We start from the raw sequence: 25181 nt of genomic DNA on the forward strand, positions 1-25181 counted from the left end.
GTTCATCTCCAGGGCTGTCTGGAGCAGGGCTCAATCCTTCCGCCTTCTCACTCCAAGGTGGAATGTTATCATTATCTTCATCATCATACAATCTGGCCCAAAGTCAAACTGACCCCATGCCTACAAATTCTACCCAATGGCAGATAGTTGTAGTCATCATCATCATCATCAGCATCATCATCATCATCATCATAGGCAGTCCCTCGAAGCGAGGATGATTTGCTTCCACGCCAAAAAAGGATGAGTTCACAGGTGTTTCAATGAAGTACCTAATATTCCAGGTCCTGAACTACATCCTGAAGGGTGGAAGATGCCTGTGTGTGGATTTTTTTTAATGTGTGGTGTCCGTTGCACACCAGCCATCACATGGGCTTGACAGAGCTAGGTCTTGGTCCGGTGGCAAAGGTTATCCAAGACGACTGGAGACCAGCTCTGCTGCACAGACCTCGTGCGCGCACACATCGCAATGCTACCGTAAAGCCAAAGGCTCACATCCTGAACACATGGTCTCAAGCAGCAAATAGATATTTCGGAAAACACAGAATAGATCAATGAGAAAACAGAGTGGATTCATTGAAAAATAAGGAATAGATATTTAAACGGGACTATGAGATGCAATTTGTCTTTATAAAACATTGAACTGTTGGAAAGCATTCCTGTGTCATCAACATGCACTCGTACTTAGAAACAGAGAAAATAGGTGCAGGAGCAGGCCATTCGGCCCTTCGAGCCTGCACCACCATTCAATATGATCATGGCTGATCATGAAACTTCAGTATCCCACTCCTGCCTTCTCTCCATACCCCCGATCCCTTTAGCTGTAAGGGCCACATCTAACTCCCTTTTGAATATATCCAACGAACTGGACTCAACAACTTTCTGTGGTAGAGAATTCCACAGATTCACAATTCTCTGAGTAAAGAAGTTTCTCCTCATCTCGGTCCTAGATGGCTTACCCCTTATCCTTAGACTGTGACCCCTGGTTCTGGACTTCCCCAACATCAGGAACATTCTTCCTGCATCTAACCTGTCCAATCCCGTCAGAATTTTATATGTTTCTATGAGATCCTCTCTCATTCTTCTAAATTCCAGTGAATATAAGCCAAGTCGATCAGTCTTTCTTCATATGTCAGTCCTGCCATCCCGGGAATCAGTCTGGTGAACCTTCGCTGCACTCCCTCAATAGCAAGAATGTCCTTCCTCAGATTAGGAGACCAAAACTGCACACAAAACTGCTTCATTATTTTCCTATTGTTTATGTAATTAAACGGCTGCATCAGCATTCACAAATATTTTAGTGACCGATTAATTAGACCGTTAAATGATATGTTTAAAAGTATCAAATATTTGAGATAATCAAGTTCCATATTTTGATGGATTAATGAGGTGTGGACGTTTGGACAGTCCAGCTGTCGCATGCTTCACATATCCTCTCACTTTGTGTAGACTCAGAAATAAACTGGCTGCTCTATTTGTAAATTCAAAAAGAAACTAATTTGTCTGTAGATTTAGAGGTCAAACTGTTACTGTTTTATTTCTCATCTTTCTTCCCCCCCCGCCACCCCTCATCTCCTTAAGGTGTTCTCTCTTGATAGGGGGTGGGGGTGAGGGGTAGGCGACAGCCCCATAGCAGCAGTAACCCAGTGGCAACTCCCATTCCCCATGGGTGAGCCTAGCTAGTGAATGTCAGCAGGCTATTCGAGGATGTCTTGGTGAGCCCAATTCAGACCTCGCCTGAGGAAGATGATGGTGATCAGGAGCAAGAAACCTGGCTGATATTTCTTCTATTGATATCCTTCTATTCCTTTCTCTCTTAGGCAAAGAGGTAGAAATTGACCGAGGTGGCAGGGGGGATGGGATGTGTTGGGAGACTTGAGGTACAATCAGAAAAGGCTTTTGGAGATAGGTAAGAGAAATGGTGTAGGAAGAGAGGGCAGGGGCTGAGTGATCTTACAGTGGTTGAGCGAAAGGTGTGGGGGGATTGAGCAGCACACCAGATTAATGAATGGTGTGGGTCGGGGTTGGAACAGGTGACTGAGGATTTCCCTCGAGCGTCTCAAGATTTGAGAGCAAATTTGAAGATGTCGAAGTCACTTTAAACATGGATCCAGTGGAGCTGGGCAAGGATGGGGCAGCACTACCAGAATTACATCGAAATTACAGCACAGAAACAGACCATTTGGCCCAACTGGTCTATGACGGTGTTTATTCTCCTCTGACCATAATACACCATGCCCTATCAGCATATCCTTCTATTCCTTTCTCCCTCGTGTAGTTATCTAGCCTCCCTTAAATGCATCTATGCTATTCGCCTCAACCACTCCATGTGGTAGAAAGTTCCACATTCGAACCACTCTCTGGGTAAAAAAGTTTTTAAGAACATAAGTACATGAGAAATAAGAGCAGGAGTAGGCCCTCCGCTATTCAATAGGATCATGGCTGATCATCGACCTCAACTCCACTTTCCCGCCTGCTCTCCATATCCTTTGATTCCCCAAGACTCCAAAAATCTATCTATCTTAGCCTTGACTATATCCTTCTCCTGAATTCCTTATTTGATTTATTCATGACTATCTTTTATTTACAAACTCGAGTGGAAACGTCTTCTTTACGTCTTCCATATCAATCCCCTTCATCATTTTAAAGACCTCAACTGAACTGCCTAAGGTTGTCACCATAGGGTAAATAGCCTGATTCTCGCACTCCCAGCCGAGGAAACCTTAATATTGGAGCTCCAATTCTCCGGCCCATGCTCCCTTCAAGCACAACACCCCACTGGGAGCTTGAGATTGTGAAATTTGTCACTCCGTATCTATACATTTGGATTCAGCTGTTGCTACCTCCACAGACTATTAAGTAAAGCTGTTCCTCTCTCCATAGGCTACTGCACCACCAGAGGAAAGGCACGATATTACACAGCTCTACAACAAAATGACGCTTTCTCAGCTTCAAGTGAAGTTTGATCTCAATGTGAGTGATTTTCTTTTTGTTACTCAATGCTTTCTGTAGGCACACACTGCTAGTTAGATGGTAGATGTGATATCTTGGCTAATACTGAGGAGAGAGGTAATGATTCCCTCACTGACCACTTCGGGAATTGTCAATAGAGTCTGGATTGGTTCCGTTGTCTTGGGCAGCTCTCCTTGTATGTCTGTCACCTGTTTGTATACTCTGATAGCTCTCTGTGTATAGATATGATTCATGTACTCTTCAGTATGCTATTACCCCCTTTGCCATGTGTTGGGTGTTAATCATTATGTCTTTGGGTGTTTTATACTTCCTTGTTATCTGTGTCTTTTTTGAGTGTCAAAAAGTGAGGATTTTTGGCCTTTTCTAAGAATATTGAGCAGCTTAATTTATACGTGTGTTGCTTAGTGCTGCTGCCTTCTATACAGCTTCTGCCAATTATGCCGATTGGTACCTGAATCCAGTTTGTATCAACTTAATATCCAGTCTCCTCACTGGTATTACTGAACACACGAATAAGGGTTAATTGCTTAAATTGTTTGATTTCATGTTTGTGCCTCAGGGATTTAACTGGACGCAGTTCATTCAAGGGGTCATGGCTAGTGTCAACATTGAAGTCCATCCAGAAGAAGAAATTGTGGTCTATGGCACTGGATATCTTCACAAACTTAAGTATATCCTCCCCAAATACTCCAAGAGGTAAAATCATCAGATCTTAAAGAGTTTTATATTGCGTTGTGCTGCATGCTCAGTTATTTAGGAGTTGGGAAGGATCCCATGCTGGTAGACATGCCCAACACTCCACTGACATGAACGCACATGCCTCTCCCCTTAATGACCATCATCAAAATGGCTTTGGAGGGAAGGAGATTCAAAATGGTGGGTGTCATAAGAACGTAAGAATTAGGAACAGGAGTAGGCCATCTAGCCCCTCGAGCCTGCTCCGCCACTCAACAAGATCATGGCTGATCTGGCCGTGGACTCAGCTCCACTTACCCGCCCGCTCCCCATAACCCTTAATTCCCTTATTGGTTAAAAATCTATCTATCTGTGATTTGAATACATCCAATAAGCTAGCCTCAACTGCTTCCCTGGGCAGAGAATTCCACAGATTCACAATCCTCCGGGAGAAGAAATTCCTTCTCAACTCGGTTTTAAATTGTCTCCCTGTATTTTGAGGCTGTGCCCCCTAGTTTTAGTCTCCCCGACCAGTGGAAACAACCTCTCTGCCTCTATCTTGTCTATCCCTTTCATTATTTTAAATCTTTCTATAAGATCATCCTTCATCCTTCTGAACTCCAATGAGTAAAGACCCAGTCTACTCAATCTATCATCATAAGGTAACCTCCTCATCTCCGGAATCAGCCAAGTGAATCATCTCTGTACCCCCTCCAAAGCCAGTATATCCTTCCTTAAGTAAGGTGACCAAAACTGCATGCAGTACTCCAGGTCCGGCCTCACCAATACTGAAGTTGAATGTTCAGCCATGAACTCATTGAATGGCGGTGCAGGCTAGAAGGGCCGAATGGCCTACTCCTGCACCTATTTTCTATGTTTCTATACAGTTGCAGCAGGACCTCACTGCTTTTGTACTCCATCCCTCTCGCAATGAAGGCCAACATTCCATTCACCTTCCTGATTACCTGATATACCTGCAAACTAACTTTTTGGGATTCATGCACTTTCATGTCCATTGTGCAGCAAATGAGACTGTGCTTTAACAAAGAGTATATATAGTATTTTCAGACAAAGCTGATGGAGTGTGTTGATCAGAAGCTACTGCCCCTGGACCAAAAGGGAATCCCACCTGCTCTTCGAAGTTATCAAGTTTCCATCCATCTGGAGTTGGGCAGGGTGGCAGTGAGATTTCTCGGGGTCGCAATCGCGGTGGAATCGCATCCGATGGTGATAGTGCCGATGATGTCCGCCAGTGCCGACTCCACTGGAGTTCACGGGGTCGGCAATAGGGAAGCTCACTGGCTCACTGGCACGGGGCAGGCGAGCCACTTCCCGCATATCTTGGGCAACCGCCCGTCGCTAACTCCGACAACCGCCCTCCCGTTGGCGTTAGAGTGGGAGACCAGCCCAACCCTCCCCCACCCCGCATGCAATTCCAGGGCCTCCATGTCTTTTGTGTATTTGTCACGACCACATTATTTCCATTGCTTATACACTAATAAAAAAAAGGTTTTATGCTGTGGCGGATGTCAGTGCCTAACGAATGTTAATACAGCGGGTGCGTGGGGAGTGTCTCAATATTTTCAGGGGGTCACCCATGCAGAAAGGTTTGGAAATCCCCACCCTTTTATTTTTCTGTCCAGTTTACAAATTGCAATGTACAAATCGGACGCTCAGCATCACAATTGCATGCGTAGTGCTGGTCAATATTTCTACAATATATTCATCGAATATATCAGATGTATATGGTCAACAGGATTCAAATTCACAATGATATTGAAATTTATAGGAATTATGTTTAGACTCATTATGTAATATGTTACTTCAGTGATTGACATAGAAGTGGGACTTAGAAAATTTCAGGAAAAGATTTTCGACTCAACAAGCCATCCACTTTTTCATTGATCCTTCATGTTTTCTCAATATATCCCCTGACCCACAATCCCGCTCAGCTGTGCAGTGGTCTGGCGGTCCCGGCCAGGCCGCCCACCAGCTTTCGCATGGAGGAAACCGCATATGCGGGAAAATTTGAATGGGCCGCACAGCCAGTTAAGGGACTGCGTTCGGAAAACATTTAGAGGAAATATTGCCCCCGACCCCCTCAGAATTCACGGACGAGGTTTCCTCCGGCGTCTGTGTTAGGGACATTGTAAACACAGCGGAAATATCTCCGTTATTATTTAAACTAATTACCAAATGCAGTCAGAGGAGATCTTCGCGCAATGTTTATAAAGTTATTAACTCAAAAGGAAATCTCCCCCTGCCCTTCCCGCACCTAGTTGTCACTTGGACCCATTGAGACCATTTGCTAGGTTTTTGATATGACAGTAGCCTTTTGGGTTGATACCACACTGCAAATGGATTATGTTTGTGTGAAATTCCGTTATGTACTATTTTGGTTTGTTTATATACAAACATACAAACTGACGGGCAGGAAAAGACCGGCCGATCCATCAAGCCTGCCCCACACCACGATGGCCGGAGCATCATGACTTCATCCCTCCCTCCCATCGTCATGTAATCTCTTGGGAGATGGGAAAAGTACATTAGGGCCGATAAGGGAAAAATACCCAAGAAAATTCCTCTCTGACCCCCTCAGGTGATTGAAACCAGTCCAGGGGATCACATGGACCAAGTGTTACCTATAAAGACCTATATATGATACGATATCTGCCCCAGTCAAGAACTGCGGGATATGCTGCATACTCCATCTATAGGGAAGGCTTGGAGGGAGTGTGGCTCCAAATCAATCCAAAAAAGTTTCAGTCCCCATGAAGGTGAATGGAACCTCTTTGGACCAGTTAAGTAAATTGGCACCTTTGATAAAGTAGTGAACAGAGGCACTTCATGCAACATGTTATCATGTCTATCATTAACATCACACAGGGCATTAACAATCCAGTTGTGCAAACTAGGCTTGCGTGAACTCCCTGCTGACCCCTAAGTTTTTAATGAAGCCTCCCTGGTTATTGAACCATTTATCAATGTGAACAATTTTTCTGGGCCAGTATTACTGAACCCCTTCACAGGTTTGGATAAGCTTCCCTTTTTCCAAGGCCCAACTTCCTTAACCTTTTCTGCCTGGAAAAGGGGAAATGGAGTAACATTTTAACAGCCAGTTTCTGTGCCTTGTCTATATATTGGACTTCTACAACTGAATCTCATGGCTTTAACTCTCTCACATTTTTAGCACTCTTCAAAACTACCTGGCTTGGCGACTGGTTATTGAGCGTGTTATCAACTTAAGCAGACGTTTTAAAGACTCCGGAGCCAACTACCGAAAGGTACAGAACATTTTGAGACCTTCATTAGGTTTTGTTCTGCAGAGTTATTCATTGTCAGTACAACACTCATCGCCGCATTTTTTTTCCTGTTCCTACATGTCCTGATCATAATTGCAAAAGATGCAAGTGATAGCCATGTGCATCTTGTACACGAATTTCAAGTATACTGTTTAGAACTTGTAACAAAGTAATGGGCTCAAATGTTGCTAAAATATCCGCTCTCTCCCAACCTCAGTTCCGAACCTTCCAATCTCTCTTGTGTATTTTAACCCACTAATCTTTCCTGAACCACAGAACCTGTGCCCCACTTGCACCGAGGCCACAAGTGCCCTTGCATTGGTTAGATTCTCCTGACGTGAGCTTGAGGAATAGGCTGATGCTTGGTAGGAGAGCCAATGCTTCTCATCCAGGGAGATATTATATCACCAAAGCAAAATACTGTGGATGATGGAAATCTAAAATAGAACAGAAATTGCTGGAAATACTCAGCAGGTCAGGTAGCATCTGTGGAGAGAAAAACAGAGTTAATGTTTTAGGTTTCAGAACTGGAAAAAGTTAGAGATGTAACATGTTTTTAAGCAAGTGTAGAGCAGGAAAAGGGGGGTAGGGAGGAAAGAACAAAAGGGAAGGTCTGTGATAGGGTGGAAGGCAGAAGAGTTTATGGGCGGGAAATTGCCCTTCAGGAAAAGGCCCGATATTGCCCCAATCCCACCCCGATATCGCATCCACCAGCACTCTAAAGCGCTGGGAGGCGGTGTCAGAGTTAAAGAACCACATTTTACAGCTCTTCCCTCCAACTCCCACTGGGCGGTAAATTTCCAGCTAATTCGAAGTGCCCTCCCCAATTTCCCGCTGAGGGCAATTTCGGCCTCTAAGAGACAAAGTTGATGATGGTGCAAGGCAAAAGGAGATGGTAATGGGACAAGTTAAGAAACAAAAGATGAGTCTAGAAGAGGTGTAAATGGAAATGGCAAATCATCAACTGCTGGCATGTGAAATAAAATAGGGGCAGAAGTTATGGTCTGAAATTGTTTAACTCAATATTGAGTCCAGAAGGCTGTAAAGTGCCCATTGGAAAGATGAGATGCTGTTCCTTGAGCTTACGTTGAGTTTCGTTGCAACAGTGTAAGAGGCCGTGGACGGAGAGATCAGAGTGGGAGTAAAGCAAGGAATTAAAGTGGCAGGCGACCGAAAGCTCGGGGTCACGCTTACGGACTGAATGGAGGTGCTCCACAAAGCGGTCACCCAATCTGCATTTGCTCTCCCCAATGTAGAGGAGACCGCATTGTGAGCAATGAATACAGTATACTAAATTGAAAGAAGTACAAGTAAATCGCTGTTTCACCTGGAAGGAGTGTTTGGGGCACTGGACAGTGGGAAGGGAGGAGGTAAAAGGGCAGGTGTTGCATCAATTATATAACCTCTGTAGCTTTCAGGAGGTAAGCTTGGTTCCTTATGAGAGATGAGGAGAAAAAGAGATGTATACACAGAATGAGAGAGACATACAGAGATGAAACATAGAAACAGAAAATAGGTTTAGTAGTAGGCCATTCAGCCCTTTGAGCCTGCACCACCATTCAATGGCTGATCATTCACCTCAGTACCCCTTTCCTGCTTTCTCTCCATACCCCTTGATCCCTTTAGCTGTAAGGGCCATATCTAACTCCCTCTTGAATATATCCAATGAGCTGGCATCAACAACTCTCTGCAGTAGAGAATTCCACAGGTTAACAACTCTCTGAGTAAAGAAGTTTCTCCTCATCTCAGTCCTAAATGGCTTACCCCTTATTCTTAGACTGTGTCCCCTGGTTCTGGACTTCCCCAACATTGGGAACATTCTTCCTGCATCTAACCTGTCCAGACCCATCATAATTTTATATGTTTCTATGAGATCCCCTCATCCTTCTAAACTCCAGTGAATACAGGCCCTGTCGATCCAGTCTCTCCTCATATGTCAGTCCTGCCATCCCGGAAATCAGTCTGGTGAACCTTCACTGCACTCCCTCAATAGCAAGAACGTCCTTCCTCAGATTAGGAGACCAAAACTGAAAACAATATTCCAGTAGAGGCCTCACTAAGGCCCTGTACAACTGCAGTAAGACCTCCCTGCTTCTATACTCAAATCCCCTAGCTATGAAGGCCAACATACCTTTTGCCTTCTTCATCTCCTACTGTATCTGCATGCCAGCTTTCAATGACTGATGTACCATGACACCCAGGTCTTGTTGCACCTCCCCTTTTCCTAATCTGCCACCATTCGGATAATATTCTGCCTTCGTGTCTTTGCCACCAAAATGGATAACCTCACATTTATCCACATTATACTGCATCTGCCATGCATTTGCCCACTCACCTAACCTGTCCAAGTCACCCTGCAGCCTCTTAGCATCCTCCTCACAGCTCACACCGCCACCCAGCTTAGTGTCATCTGCAAACTTGGAGATATTACACTCAATTCCTTCATCTAAATCATTGAAGTGTGTGAAGCATACAGAGTGGAGTAAATACAGAATGAGACACACTTAAAGGTTTCATTCCTCTGGTAATGGGTTAAAGGATTCATTTAAAATACGGCACAGAAGGCGGTCATTTGGCCCAACATTTTTGTAATAGAGCAATCCAGAATTTATCCAACTACCCCAATCTCTGTCCATAGTCTTGTATTTTCCTCCTCTTCAAATATTTATCTGATTTCCCCCTTAACAGATGCAATTGTTCTCTGCCTCAACCAATCCCTGCGGCAAAGCACTCCACATGCAACAACCTGCTGCATAAAAAATAAATAACACATTTGTTAAACCTGCTTAAAATAGCACACTAGGAAATGTAGTCAAATCAATTGACCAAAATGCTACTGGAGTAAAATGAAACCCTATAGAAAGAAAATGTGTGACAGCGATGCAGAGAGAGTGCCAGACCTACTGAGGGGAGATGAGAACGAGGGGAGGACGCATCTACAGAAAGAGGGAGACAAGGAGTAGGGCAACAGAACAGTCCTGACAATATGAGAAAGTATGTGACCGCTGTGGAAAGCGAGAAAGAGTGGAAGGCGAACCGAGACACAGGAAGGGGGAACAGAAAGATGCAGAGAGTGGGAGAAAAGTAGAGAGACGTTACAGAAATAAAGATGCAGAATTTTCCTTTCGGATTTTGGTCCAGGAGCAATGCCACGAGAGCAACTTATGTGGAATAATTTCCACAGCATTCTGTCATAATAAAAGCAATTTTAAACAACAGAGGCGAACCACTCCCTTTATAAATGTAGCCATCTGTTATAGTTCAACTGTGTAATAATAATTGCCCCGAGTCAAAATATTGTACTCATTTTAATCCTGTAGGATGTTCAACTTTTAAATGTCATCTATTAACATGTGTTTTCACTCAGCACCAACTACACCCCCTCTGCTCCCCCCTACTCAATAAATTCTGCAAACTAAGACCTAAAACTAATAGGTGAAGGACTTGTTTCTTCATTCTGGCTTTCCTCCTCATTCAAGACACTTGGTTTATCTGCTTGCTGACTAGCTTCTCTTGGTCTTGCTAACAATTTATTGATGTTGTCCATCTCTGCTCCATCTCCCCTCTGACCTGTTATGTTTCAATTGACTGTACTTCTCTACCCACCTTTATGATCTTTGGAGTCATTGGATGCTGTGCTGAGGGATGGGATGGGGAATATTGATTTAAAAATCAGCACACTATTAAAAATCAATCATTGCTCCCGTCCACAGCACAGCCCCCATCTCCACTTTCTCAATATAGAGGGTTGCAAACTTAACTGTACATAGCACACACCTGGCCTAGTCACCAGTCACCAGGTGTGGCTTGACCGTGCCATAACCACTGCATTACCGTACCTCTATAGGATCAGCTCCTCTGCACCTTCTGCCTAGACTTAGTCCACTCTTTCCTCACAACCTTTGATATGAAGGCTCTGCCTTGTGGCTCCTCCCTGCCCTGCTTTTAAAGCACGAATGTGCCCAGTGACTGGAACTGGACACAGTATCTGGAGGTGTGATCTGACCAGAGGACTGTACAGTGCCATTATTACAATCTCCGACTTGTATTCTAATGTCTTGGCTCTGTAGCTTGACATTCTGTTGGCTTTGCTGATTGTTGCTCTGTACTGGTTTGACATGTTTAGTGTTGAGTCTGCTGGGACACCTTGGTCCTTCTTGGCTCGTGCAACACCATTTATAAAGTGCTGCTTTTTTTCCTTCCTATGTGCTTGTTTGCATTAAATTTCATCTGCCATTGCTCTGCTCACTGTATTTTATCCAGCTCATTCTGTAGTTTCTGAGCTGCTTCCTTCAATTCCATTGTCCCCTCCTAGTCATCTACAAATTGACCAGTTTGTATTGAGTTTCTGAATCCAAGTCATTTAGGTAAATGAGAAACCGTAGTGGTCCCAGCTAGGCACTGGGGCATCCCACTCAGTAATTTCTGGCATGGACTAGTTGGACCGAATGGCCTGTTTCTGTGCAGTATATCCTATGTAATATCTCCTATAACTCCTTGAACAAGTATTCATTCTTTTCTACTCCAGCAAATAATTTTGTTCATTCCCAGGGTCTGTCTTCAATCTTTATAGTGTTGAGTTTAACTGAAAGCCATTCAGGTAGAGTTTTGTCGAATTCCTTCTGAAAATTGAGGTACACTACAGGGATTTAGGGATTTCCACAGTCAACTGGTGTTGTCTCTTCTTCCTAGCCGTGCTCAAAACCGATCAATTTGCTCAATCTCCACAAATTACACTTTCATTATCCGCAGCTACTTTATCAGTGAAATTAGCAAAAGCTAGAGTTTCAGTGCCCCGGAGATTGACACTCGGTATCTATAATATAAGAACATAAGAAATAGGAGCAGGAGTAGACCATTTGGCCCCTCGAACCTGCTCCGCCATTTAATTTGATCATGGCTGATCTGATCATGGACTCAGCTTCACTCCCTGCCCGCTCCCCATAACCCTTTATTCCCTTATTGCTCAAAAATCTGTCTATCTCCGCCTTAAATATATTCAATGACCCAGCCTCCACAGCTCTTTGAGGCAGTGAATTCCACTGATTTACAACCCACTGAGGGAAGAAATTTCTCCTGAACTCAGTTTTAAATGGGCGGCCCTTTATTCTGAGACTATGCCCCCTAGTTCTAGTTTCCCCAATGAGTGGAAATATCCTCTCTGCATCCACCTTGTCGAGCCCCATTATCTTATAAGTTTCAATAAGATCACCTCTCATTCTTCTGAACTCCAATGTGTATAGGCCCAATCTACTCAACCTATCTTCATAAGTCAGCCCCTTCATCTCTGGAATCAACCTAGTGAACCTTCTCTGAACAGCCTCCAATGCAAGTATATCTTCTTTAAATACGGAGACCAAAACTGTACGCAGTACTCCAGGTGTGGCCTCATCAATACTCTGTACAGTTGTAGCAGGACTTCTCTGCTTTTATACTCTATTCCCCCTTGCAATAAAGGCCAACATTCCATTTGCCTTCCTGATTACTTGCTGTACCTGCATACTAACTTTTTGTGTTCCATGCACAAGGACCCCAGGTCCCTTTGTACTGCAGCATTTTGCAATTTTTCTCTATTTAAATTATAATTTGCATTTCTGTTATTTCTGCCAAAGTGGATAACCGCATATTTTCCTACATTATACTCCATCTGCCAATTTTTTGCCCACTCACTTAGCCTGTCTATATCCCTTTGCAGACTTTTTGTGTCCTTCTCACGATTTGCTTTCCCACCCATCTTTGTATCATCAACAAACTTGGCTACATTACACTCAGTCCCTTCATCCAAGTCATTAATATAGATTATAAATAGTTGAGGCACCAGCACTGATTCCTGCGGCACCCCACTAGTCATTGTTTGCCAACCGGAAATTAACCCATTTATCCCGACTCTCTCTTTTCTGTTAGTTAGCCAATCTTCAATCCATGGTAATATATTACCCCCAACCCTGTGTACTTCTAACTTGTGCAGTAACCTCTTATGTGGCACACATGAGAGCACTGCTGATTAAAAGCTCCTTTTAAAAGATTTCTTGACTTCTCTCCTACTGCATTCATCCTTGAGGTATCCTGGACTATGGACCTAGCCCCTTCACCTAGCTCCCTCAATGAAAGAAGGCATGGGCATAAATCCAGACACAGATTATGGTAAACTAGAAGGAAGAGGCACTTGGGGATGTGGGCCCCTCATCATCTCTGGATCAATGCCTTTTAAAAGCCTCTATTGCCCACTTAAATTGTTAATTGAACCATAAAATGCTGGGTCACATTCCTGAAGCAAAATAAAAGTACATCCCAAGAGTATAAAACTGTTCTGTCAGTGCAGCAGCTGCAGCAATATTAGTTGCTCCTGTTTCTACCATCAGTTAACATCCTCATTGTTGGCTGACAGCCAGAGCCAGCTCCCCACGCCACTGTACATCAACATGTTTCTGCCTGTGTGATGCTGTGAAGTTGGCTTTTAAAAGATTTCCGCTGTAACGATTCCTTGGTCGATAACCTCCTCTCTTCACTAAATTTAAAGTGAAAAAAAAAAGTTCATCCATGTGATCTATAAATGTTTGCCATTGCCTATCCACCGTCAACCCTTTAAGTATCATTTGCCAGTCTATTCTAGCCAATTCATGCCTCATGCCGTCGAAGTTAGCTTTCCTTAAGTTCAGGACCCTAGTTCCTGAATTAACTGTGTCACACTCCATCTTAATAAATAATTCTACCATGTTATGGTCACTCTTCCCCAAGGGGCCTCGCACAACAAGATTGCTAATTAATCCCTTCTCATTATACATCACCCAGTCTAGGATGGCCAGCTCTCTAGTTGATTCCTCGACATATTAGTCAAGAAAACCATCCCTAATACACTCCAGGAAATCCTCCTCCACTGCATTGCTACCATTTTGGTTAGCCCAATCTATATGTAAATTAAAGTCGCCCATGATAACTGCTGTACCTTTAATTGCACACATCCCTTATTTCTTGTTTGACGTGTTCCCAACCTCACTACTACTGTTTGGTGGTCTGAATACAACTCCCACCAGCGTTTTCTGTCCTTTGGTATTCCGTAGCTCCACCCATACCGATTCCACATCATCCAAGCCAATGTACTTCCTTACTATTGCATTAATTTTCTCTTTAACCAGTAACGCCACCCCGCCTCCTTTTCCTTTCTGTCTATCCTTCCTAAATGTTGAATACCTTTGAATGTTGAGTTCCCAGCCTTGGTCATCCTGGAACCATGTCTCTGTGATGCCAATTACATCATATCCATTAACTGCTATCTGTGCAGTTAATTTGTCCACCTTATTCCGAATACTCCTCGCATTGAGGCACAGACCCTTCAGGCTTGTCTTTTTAACACACTTTGCCCCTTTAAAATTTTGCTGTAATGTTGCCCTTTTTAATTTTTGTCTTGGGTTTCTCTGCCCTCCACTTTTCCTATTCTCCTTTCTGTCTTTTGCCTCTGTCTCTCTTTTATTTCCCTCTGCCTCCCTGCATAGGTTCCCATCCGCCTGCCATATTAGTTTAACTCCTCCCCAACAGCACTAGCAAACACTCCCTCTAGGACATTGGTTCCGGTCCTGCCCAGGTGTAGACTGTCCGGTTTGTACTGGTCCCGCCTACCCCAGAACCGGTTCCAATGTCCCAGGAATTTGAATCCCTCCCTTCTGCACCACTCCTCAAGCCACGCATTCATCTGAGCTATCCTGCGATTCCTACTCTGACTAGCACGTGGCACTGGTAGCAATCCTGAGATTACTACTTTTAAGGTCCTACTTTTTAATTTGGCTCCAAGCTCCTTAAATTCTTCTCGTAGGACCTCATCCCGTTTTTTACCTATATCGTTGGTACCTATATGCACCACGACAACTGGCAGTTCACCCTCCCTTTTCAGAATATCCTGCACCCGCTCCAAGACATCCTTGACCCTTGCACCAGGGAGGCAACATACCATCCTGGAGTCTTGGTTGCAGCCGCAGAAATGCCTATCTATTCCCCTTACAATTGAATCCCCTATCACTATCGCTCTCCCACTCTTTTTCCTGCCCTCCTGTGCAGCAGAGCCACCCACAGTGCCATGAACTTGGCTGCTGCTGTCTTCCCCTGAAGAGTCATCCCCCCCCAACAGTAGCCAAAGCAGTGTATCTGTTTTGCAGGGGGATGACGACAGGGGACCCCTGCACTACCTTCCTTGCACTGCTCTTCCTGTTGGTCACCCATTTACTATCGGGCTATGTACCCTTTACCTGCAGTGAGACCAACTCGCTAAACATGCTACTCACGTCATTCTCAGCATCATGCATGCTCCAGAGTGAATCCACCCGCAGCTCCAGTGCTGCAATGCGGTCCGTCAGGATCTGCAGGCGGATGCACTTCCCGCACACGTAGTTGTCAGGGACACCGGAAGCGTCCCTGAGTTCCCACATAGTACAGGAAGAGCATAACACGTGTCCGAGCTCTCCTGCCATGACTTAACCCTTGGATTAACTTAATTGGGCAACAACAATGTTAAAAGGTTACTTACTGATAAAGAAAGAAATCGAAAACTACTTACCAATCACCAGCCAATCACTTACCCCCTTGGCTATGACGTCACTTTTCAATTTCTTCTACTTCTTTTTTGCTTTCTGACCCAGCTGCACAAGCCACGCCTCTCCGACTCACCGACTGCCGCTGACTCACCAACTGCCGCTGGGCCTATTTATAGGCCTCCCCATGCTGCCTCTCCGACTCATTCATGACCCGCTTTGGGATCAAGCACGTCACATCTGCCCTGTTCAAGCCCGCATCCAATGGCCAGACAGAATGGGCAGTTCAAATCATCAAGCAAAGCTTGAAACGCATGTCGGAAGGCTCCCTGCAGACCTGACTGTCCCGAGTCCTGCTCAGCTACCGCACCAGACCCCACTCGCTCACTGGGGTTCCCCCAGCCGAGCTGCTCATGAAAAGGGTGCTCAAAACAAGGCTCTCTCTTGTCCACCCTGATCTCCATGATCACGTCGAGGGCAGGCGGCATCAACAAAGCATGTACCATGATCGCGCAAACTTGTCACGTGATATTGAGGTCAGTGACCCTGTGTTTGTACTCAGTTATGTTGGCTCCAAATGGCTTGCTGGCACGGTCATAGCCAAAGAGGGGAGTAGGGTGTTTCAGGTCAAATTGACCAATGGACTAACGTGCAGAAAGCATTTGGGCCAAACCAAATTGCAGTTCACTAACAGCTACGAGCAACCCGAAGAGGACACCACCAACACACATAAAGGTGGCTACTGACATCACGGTTGACCACGAAGCCGAACTTACCATCCCCAGCAGCCCAGCAAGGCCAGCTGCCCAGCAGCCCAGTGAAGAAGCAACCAACTCACCAACACCTGCATTTGTACCGAGACGATCGACAAGGGAGCGTAAAGCCCCAGATCATCTCACCCTGTAAATAAGTGTACTGTTGACTTTACGAGGGAGTGATGTTATGTATGTAACCCTTGGCAACCTGTATCACACCACCACCAGAGGGCCTATCGGTTGGAGTCCTAAGGGATCCCAGCATCCCTTGGGAGCACTGTATATAAGCAGGCCTCCCACGCTGTACCAGCACTCTGGAGTTCAATTAAAGGAGCTAAGGTCACACTTACTCATTGCATACAGTATTCAGTTTCATCCTTATAATGAGCATAATAGAGAATATTCCATTACACTCCTGACTTGTGCCTTGTAGGTGTTGGAGAGGCTTTGAGAATATCCAGCCTCTGACCCACTCTAGTAGCCATGACATTTATGTGGCTGGTCCAGTTGAGTTTCTGGTCAATAGCGACCCCCAGGATGTCAATAGCAATATTGTAAACATAGCTGGGGGGGGTACCTCTGATCCCTATTTCTAGTGTTACAGCCCTATTGCCTGTCTAGGAAGCTGTGTGCTGAGAGTGCAGCATGACTGAATTTGACATTAAAAGAACACACTTACCATTTCATCAGAAATAGTGACCAGAGGGATTCTTCCTGTTATGATTACTAATGCACAGGAAGCAGGTTAAATCATCTTTCCTTATTTCCTTTTATAGAATCAATCCAACGACCAAGGAATAACTTTCAGTTCAGGTCAGTTACACAGCCAAACCATTCTGCCAATGCACTTTACTGAGGCATAGTTCTTGATTAACTCGAATCCCTCAGTAACACAGTAACGACTGTAATAAGCCCAGAAATATATAACAGATCAGCCAGCATCTGTAAAGATAAAAGACAAGTTAACATTTCAGGTACATACTTTATCAGAACACAACAGTAAAAGCTGTTATTAGAATCAGACAATCGACCTTATACAGTTAATTACCAGATTTTCTGTGCTTTAACAAGTTGTTCTAACTTTTTACAAGTGTATTTCTTGTGTCCATAAAAGGCACCCTGCTGCCTCAGATTTTTAGACTTTATGACTTCAATCAGAATTTCAGTAAGGATACTAAAGGGCATTGTTAAACCTGTAGCCAAATAACTTAAGTTCCATTATGCGCTGCTTACTTACATGACTGCAGACACCAGTATATATTATTAGAAATCTTGCGCAAGGTGTGTATTTCCTGTCCACAAACATTGGCCCAAAATTAGCTGGTAAAATACCGGCGAGTTTAATGCGCACTTTGTTATTAGTGCATTTTTAAAAAAACTAGTAGCTGAGTTGCGAATCGCTGGATGATTTGCGCTGCTCTGCCATTAGCCTTGTGAAAACTGCAGCTCCTTCCCCAACACGCTCCAGTAAAATCTGGCTTATTACTTTACTTGTTAAGATTTTTGGTTTGGCTTTTGTGTTCACATTTGCCATTGTAAATTGCAATGTCAACATTTCCTAAATTTTGCTATGTCAACCATCACAATACAGTTGCAGGCCCTGGCCACTAGGAGCAAGATTCAGAAGTCTTTTTCCCCCAACTCTGCCATTATCATGTATATTTAAAAAAAAACGTATATTAATCATCAGGCAACACCACAGGTAATTTAATAGTAATAAAAAATGGCCCTGAAATTTTATGGACTGTGATCCTAATGGTGCCCTCCAACTCTAGCCTCTGCCAGAATTTGCAGGAGGGCACTTCATTTGCATGGATGAAGTTTACAGGTGCACTGCATGTGTGGAGTATGTGATGGTCATGGGGGTGGTTAGTTTCCAGCCTTGAGCCTCCCTCCACTACAATTGACCCCAAGCAAGGAGGCCAACCCAGGACTTCTTTTCAGAGGTCTTGGTCGTTTGCTAGGTGCGAACCCCACTATCCACATGTGCTCTTGTGGAGGCCAGTACACCTCATCTTCCTTGGTATACTGACTGCTACTGATACACGGGGGCCCCATCCAAGGCCAGGAGTGGGAGTCCCTGGCGTTAATGCTAACCCTGGCCACAGGTCATCATTTGCCCTGTAAAGGAGAACTGAGGTGCTTTCTCCCTACAGGTCAGAGAGCTTTGCAGTAAGGGCAGAGACTCATTGTAACCAGGTCACCCCTGTTTCTTTGGGGATTACACTGGTTTCCCACCAAGGTCACGGCAGAGACTGGTAGAACTCCTGTGGAATTTGGGGGTCAATAATTATTTGGCCTAGAAATGGCTCTTGGTCATATCAATAGTTTAACGCAATTATGTGACGTCTCCCTTTCCGCTATTTTAGTGGAGGTTTCGATCATTTTAGATAAACAGCTCAGTGACTATATTAAAATAATGAAAAGAGGAACATCATCTTTAGCCTTCGTTGACTGATAGCAACAACAACCATTCCTGGGCTGTAATAATTGCACCTTATCATGTTGAAATATCTCAAAACACTGTGAAATAAATAAACATGCCACCCAGTCTGCACCAGGAACATTTCACAGACATGCATCATCAGCTTATACTTTCTCAAGGGTATTTGTTAAGGAAGGCCAGGGCACTGGGAGAATAGCAACATAGAATCTTCACCTATATAGGGCCCTTGTTTAAAACCTCATCTATAAGAAGGCGTCGCTGACAATGCAGCATACTCTGTCAGTACTTCACTGAAGTAATGCCCTATATAACGCTCTCAAATGCTTGTACAGGCTCTATACCCATAGCTTTCTGACTCAAAAGCAAGAACGCTACCAAATGATCACCTTACACGCACAAGAATGGCACTTGCATTTCAGAGTTACAATTGTTACTAGTCATAAATCGTAATAACTAAGCTGGGTAAGAGCGAAGATCTAATTCTGATGCTTTATGCACGTGTTTATATTTATGCAGCAGTTTATCACACTGAATCATTTCAAACCACTTCACACCTCAAAGTGCAGTGATCAATTTTTGTGAACATAACTTATTACTAACCTAAAATGAACCTTCATTACCGCAGGCACTTTTTGGAACCACTATGGAAGAAGCTCGTTGGCGAGAATGTGCCAGCTTCATCAACAGCAACATGGAAAATGCAGTGGGAGCACTTTATGTAAGGGAGACATTTGCTGGCGAGAGCAAAAGAATGGTACGTAGCATGTAGATCAGTGTCAGTCAGTAGGTTTTTTTTGTCGAGGACCACAATCTCAACCAATGTCTTGCTCCAGAGCCCCTTGCAAGAATGCTGCAACCTGTGTCAAAGTTCTGAACGGTCCCAGTTTAATTAGTATATATTCTGACAGCACAAAACACAGAGAACAGCAGCAGTAGCACGGATGATTCCCAGGTTATCTTTAACTTCAAGTTGCTGCACCATCATCATCATAGGTAGTCCCTTGAAATGAGGATGACTTGCTTCCACGCCAAAAAAGGATGAGTTCAATGAAGGACCCGAAGGGTGGAAGATGCCTGTGTGTGGATTTTTTTTAATGTGTGGTGGTCGTTGCACACCAGCCACCACACGGGTTTGACAGAGCTAGGTCTTGGTCCAGTGGCAAGGATTACCCAAGACCAGCTCTGCTGCACAGATCTAGTGCGCACACATATCGCAGTGTGGGCTGGCCCGTGCTGCCCCTGGCCCCGAACTCACGCCTCCCCTGGGCCCCGATCACATCCCTCCATAGTCTCTCGCCGCTCCTGCTGTATCTGCCCACGCTCCAATCACCGACCTGGACCTTGATGACGTCACTCTTCACTGCCGTCGCCCTCCTGCACCAGCTCGCGCTGCTCCCTGGCGTAGTACTCCTCCACACTGCTCCCGGGCCACCAACCTCCGTTCCTTTTATGGCCCCGACCTGCCGCTGGCGTTCTCACGCAGGTCAGGTCGTGCTAAGTATCCTGCTGCTAAATAGCTGCATCAGCTCCACACTTTGCAAATAAGTACCAGCTTGGTTCATTAGCCTTGGAGTGAAATGGTTGTAGGTTCAAGCTCCACGCCAAGAATTGAACTGAAATTTCAGTGCAGTACTAATGGGTTGCTGCAATGTCAGAGTGCCATCTTTTGGATGGGACATTAAAAAGAAGTTGCTGCACTCGTTATGCAGAGCAATGTAGAAGTTCTTCGATGCCAGCAATGTTCCATATCCATCAGATGAGTGATCAGCTAGTCTGTTTTTGGAAAAAAAGACTTGCAGAACATCCCAAAGTGCTTTACAGCCAATGAAGTACTTCTTAAAGTGTAATCACTGTTGTAATGTAGGTAACGCCACAGCCAATTTCTACACAGCAAGGCCCCACTAACAGCTATGGGATAAGGACCAGATATCCTGTTTCAGTAAAGTTGGTTAAGGGAGAAATATTGGTCAGCACACCTGAAGAACTCCCTGCTCTTCTTTGAATAGTGCCATTGGATATTTTACATCCACCTCCCAGTGCAGATGGTGCCTCAGTTTAACATCTCATCCAAAGGATGGCACCTCCGACAGTGCAGCACTCCCTCAGCACTGGCACTGGAGTGTCAGCCAAGATTTTGTGCTCAAGTCGCTGGAGTGGGACTTGAACCCACAACCTTCTGACCCAGAGGTGAGAGTGCTACCATCTGAGGCACTGGCTGACATTTATACAGATGTTTGATGAGATCATTCACATCCCAGGGATTGAGTTGTTCTCCTATTGTTGATGTCGTCCATTGATCACTTTTCCCTTTTCAGGTAAAGGATTTAATTGATAAAATTCGAGAAGTGTTTATTGAAACATTGGATGAGCTGGAGTGGATGGATGAAGCTTCTAAGGAGAAAGCACAGGGGAAGGTCAGTTTCTATTTAATGACACTTTGTACCTGACTTTAACTTCCTACAAAAGTTAAAGGTTATTGTGGGGGGTTGAGGGGTGGTATAAATCTGTAGGAGTTTTCCATTCAGTGAAACAGCGAATGAATTCAGTTCTGATCCCAGGATGATGCTGCCTCAAGGATTCTAATTTATCATTGACATTTATTCTCATGGAAAAATCATAATCCTGAGGTCCCTATCATTGGCACCTTTAGTAAATGTGCCACCCAGGGTGGTACTGAGCCACACAGGCCAGGAGGGCCCCAGGTTACACCACCATTGTGTGCTGTGGTAGCTTATCTCAAGTAGGGTAGCAACAATTGGCATAGCAACCCCTATCGGGGAGAGGGGGCGAAATATCAACCCGGGCGATATTTCACCGAGTTGATTTTTGCAGCTGCTGCCGACCCCTCCTAAGTGCATCATCAAAGTGTGCACCACCGATCTCCCTCACCTCCATAGAAATTCAGCATCAAAAATCTTTTGGGCCACCGAGCGGTGCCCCCAACAGCTTTTTCTGTCGGTGCACTGTGTTTTCAGTGTGTGCGACATGGCTGTGCGGCGGTTATACAAGGGGAGGGCAGACTGCTGCGGCCGCCAGTTTTTTTTTTGTCGGCCGACTGCCAGGTCAGCCCAACAATTATGCCCCCGAGTTCGTCCGGGCCGCCAACAGGCAGCCTGGCACCCCCTCTTGGGTGCCATGCTGCTGGCCCGGCCGAAACCCTCCCTGGTGGCCCAGTGGACCGAACTAAAATAATGGCAGAACTCACAGCGGCCCTCCCCTTTAAGTGAAGGGGAGATCCGTGGTGACACACACGCGTCATGACATCATCGGCACCAGGCTGATGACTGACAGCGGCGGAGACTCCGTTCCACCTCCACTTCTGCCCCTCGAGAGTGCTCACCGCCGCACTTCCGCCCCTATTATGACCGACTTCTGGTCCACTCCAAAAAAAATGCCAAAGAGTTGAATTTCACACAGGAGGCCACCTCATCCATGGCGGTGGTGAAAACACATCAGAAGCGGTCAGTGTGGCCCATTTCGGGCGGCGCTGATTTTCCATCCCATTGACTCTTGGCGAGCTTCAATTCTACAGCCACTCAGATCCTCAAATAGTGAAAAGTGGCGGGCTATTCTCGAATGGAGGGTATCACAGCCAGATTCTGTCCTCGCCCAATGTCCATACCCTTTCCAACAGGAGCCACTGGACAGTGATTAGCGTTGGGAAGCCTGGTCCAGGGTGCTGATGCCAATTGGACTGTCCTAATCTTCTGCCACAAACCATCGCAAAATCACCAGGGGTGAGGCCGGGAGAGGTGCGGATATCTAGCCCCTGACCCTTGCTAATTATTCTGAGCATCTCTTTCTACTTGTATATCTCAAAGGCTCTGGCAATAAAAGAGCAAATTGGATACCCAGACTACATACTGGAAAACAGCAATCCCCGGCTGGATCAGGAATACGCACATGTGAGTATGATAGATTATGGGATGGATCTACAATGGACGTAACCTTGCTCAAATCTACTCTTTATGAAATCCATTGATATGTATCATTTGCTAAAGTCAAGAGATCAAAATTACAGGGTCCCTGCTTTACTGCCAGAAGAGCAGTGAGACGGGACTCCCAAGTGTCTGCAAATGTTGCCCTGTCCCACATTGGCGGGACGGGGTCATTAGTATGTGTAGGGCATCACCCTTGACAGGAACCCCACGGGGTTCTGGGAAGAGCCCTGCAGTAAATTTTCCGCACAAGTCTTCAGCTCTGACAGTCACTTTGTTCTCCAAACCAATCGTCTCCTTTAGTTAAACTGATTTCGCTCCCTTAACATAGCGTTCAGTTTTATGCCACTGACTTGTACACCTTCAAATTTTGGACATTTGATATCTTGGCCTTTGGCAGTGATCTGCCCCAAGTTGTGGGAAATCGAGTAATGCTTTCCATTGTTGGAAAAATCTCTTGGCACGAGAGAATTAAATTGATGTAAATAGAGAATAATAAGATTAAATGGTGATTACAAGATAGTAATTCAGGTAACGTCATAACTCAGGCAGTTTGCAACCATTATCTGAACATAGAGAGAGGTGAGAGCATCGCCGGTAAACATTCCAATATATCCATTATCGTTCATAATATACATACTACAGTGTCACAAGAAAAGATATATCCTATTTTTAATCCTTTCCTTATCTTGTTGCTGGCAATATGTGTTATAGCAACCCCAAGTGCTAGTATATTTCATGCAGTTTATGCAGGAATACATCAACACTGAAGGATTAATAATTGTGACCAATTGTCGAACTGAATGGAGTGATAATGCACAATGTATTGCCAAGCACAAGCACTGTCCTCACAGGTTATTCTTCATTGATGCCAACTGAATTGTCTCTAACATACACATCAGAGTTCACATTAACAGACGTCACAAACTGTGTGGCATTGATAAATGTTGTACTTTATCCAGCTAAACTTCAGTGAAAACAAATACTTCGAAAACGTCCTTGAAATTCAGAAGACAGGGGTACAGAAAAGTCTGAGGAAACTACGGGAGCAAGTGGATCAAGATGTGTAAGTATCTACACCATAGCGATCCTTGTGTTCAAATGCCTCCATGGCCTCTCCCCTTGCTATCTTGCTAACCTACTCCAGCCCTCCACAACTGAGATCTCTGCGCTCCTCCAATTCTGGTCTCTTGTGCATTCCCAATTACTTTTGCTCCACCATTGGTAGCCGTGCCTTCAGCTGCCTGGACCTTAAGCTCTGGAATTCCTCTGCTTAAACCACTCCTCCTCTCTACCTCTCTCTCCCCCTTTAAGCCTATCCTTAAAACCTACCTCTTTGACCAAGCTTTTGGTCACCTGTCCTAATATCTCTTTATTACATATAAGCAAAATGCTGTGGATGCTGGAATCTGAAATTAATCTGAAATTTTCTAATATCTCTTTATGCGGCTTGGTGTCAGATTTTGTCTGATAACACTCCTGTGAAGCACCTTGGGACGCTTTACTACATTAAAGACTCGATATAAATGTATGTTGTTGACTGGTTCAGGATTTGCATAGTTGGAAATCTTAGGACTGGTCTAATGGGTAAAGTTAGTCCCTGGTGCACAAACAAGAACGTTTCAAGTTGTTTCCTGGTTTGCACCGAGTTACTTGACCCTAGCTAGAGTTGGCCTTAATGGCCATGAGCTAGCTAGCGAGAGGGCAAGAACCAACCAGTGTTCCTGCTCCTAATCACAATCCATTCACCCTTGCTGTAATGTGTGATTATGTGGGTGTCAGCTAATGGTAATGTTGGGCTGGGCTGTGATTCTCTCTATAATTGCTTTGTTTGACAACACGGCAGTCTTAGCTCAGACATGAACAATGGGCAAGGTACAGGAGCGCAGGCCCTACCACAGGAGGACTCAGGAACTTCAGGAGAAAATCTAAGTGGGATAAGGGATTCTTGCCATCCATTACAGCTAATAGCACCTCTTTTGAGCCTTGGTGAAGGTATCGAGCATTATTAAGCAACCATATGTAAGAATGGAAAAGCCCATTAGGCCCGATCTCTCCAGTGTGCTTTGCACAACTACACCGTCATGGTCTCTGATAGTTGGGCCAGCCTATGTGATCCCAGTGTTGCATACAAAACCCATACACTCCTGGGATACGTGGGCCTTTACGCAGGTCTTCGCGTAGAGCCCCAGGAGGGCAAGTCTCCGAACCTCCGCGACCACCAGGTACTTTCGTAGAAATGTTTGCGGTCGGAGGCATCCGCCTACAGGAAGTCTCCGACCACAAATTCTGGGCTAATATGATAGAAACTTAGAATTATACAGCATAGAAGGAGGTCACTTGTTTTGGAACAGCTTAGTGATGGACTCCGGATGCCCATTCCACGCATCACAATCACGTTGAGGAAAGAGATTCCTGGTGAAACCTCATGTGGGGCTGAAGTTTAAATCTATGATCCTCTAGTCTAGTCCAGTCAAAAAAAAACACTTGCCTCTATATCATCAGTTCCTTCGATTATTTTAAAGACTCGAGGGCTAAAACTGCCTTGTGGTCCGGAAGTAACGATTACAAGG

The 25181-nt window shown here is 44.9% G+C and overlaps 1 protein-coding gene across 1 annotated transcript in view; it reads left to right on the plus strand.

The window, feature by feature from the left end:
- Window positions 1-25181, plus strand: part of mmel1 (membrane metallo-endopeptidase-like 1) — a 66080-nt gene that overhangs the window by 26816 nt on the left and 14083 nt on the right. The window contains exons 9-15 of the mRNA XM_070861007.1: window positions 2881-2970; window positions 3530-3666; window positions 6836-6929; window positions 19296-19424; window positions 20986-21084; window positions 22492-22575; window positions 23571-23674. Of these exons, the coding sequence (XP_070717108.1) occupies window positions 2881-2970; window positions 3530-3666; window positions 6836-6929; window positions 19296-19424; window positions 20986-21084; window positions 22492-22575; window positions 23571-23674 (737 nt within the window). The remainder of the gene's footprint in view (window positions 1-2880; window positions 2971-3529; window positions 3667-6835; window positions 6930-19295; window positions 19425-20985; window positions 21085-22491; window positions 22576-23570; window positions 23675-25181) is intronic.

Source organism: Pristiophorus japonicus, chromosome 18 (genome assembly GCF_044704955.1).
Source record: "Pristiophorus japonicus isolate sPriJap1 chromosome 18, sPriJap1.hap1, whole genome shotgun sequence".
Lineage (NCBI taxonomy): Eukaryota > Metazoa > Chordata > Chondrichthyes > Pristiophoridae > Pristiophorus > Pristiophorus japonicus.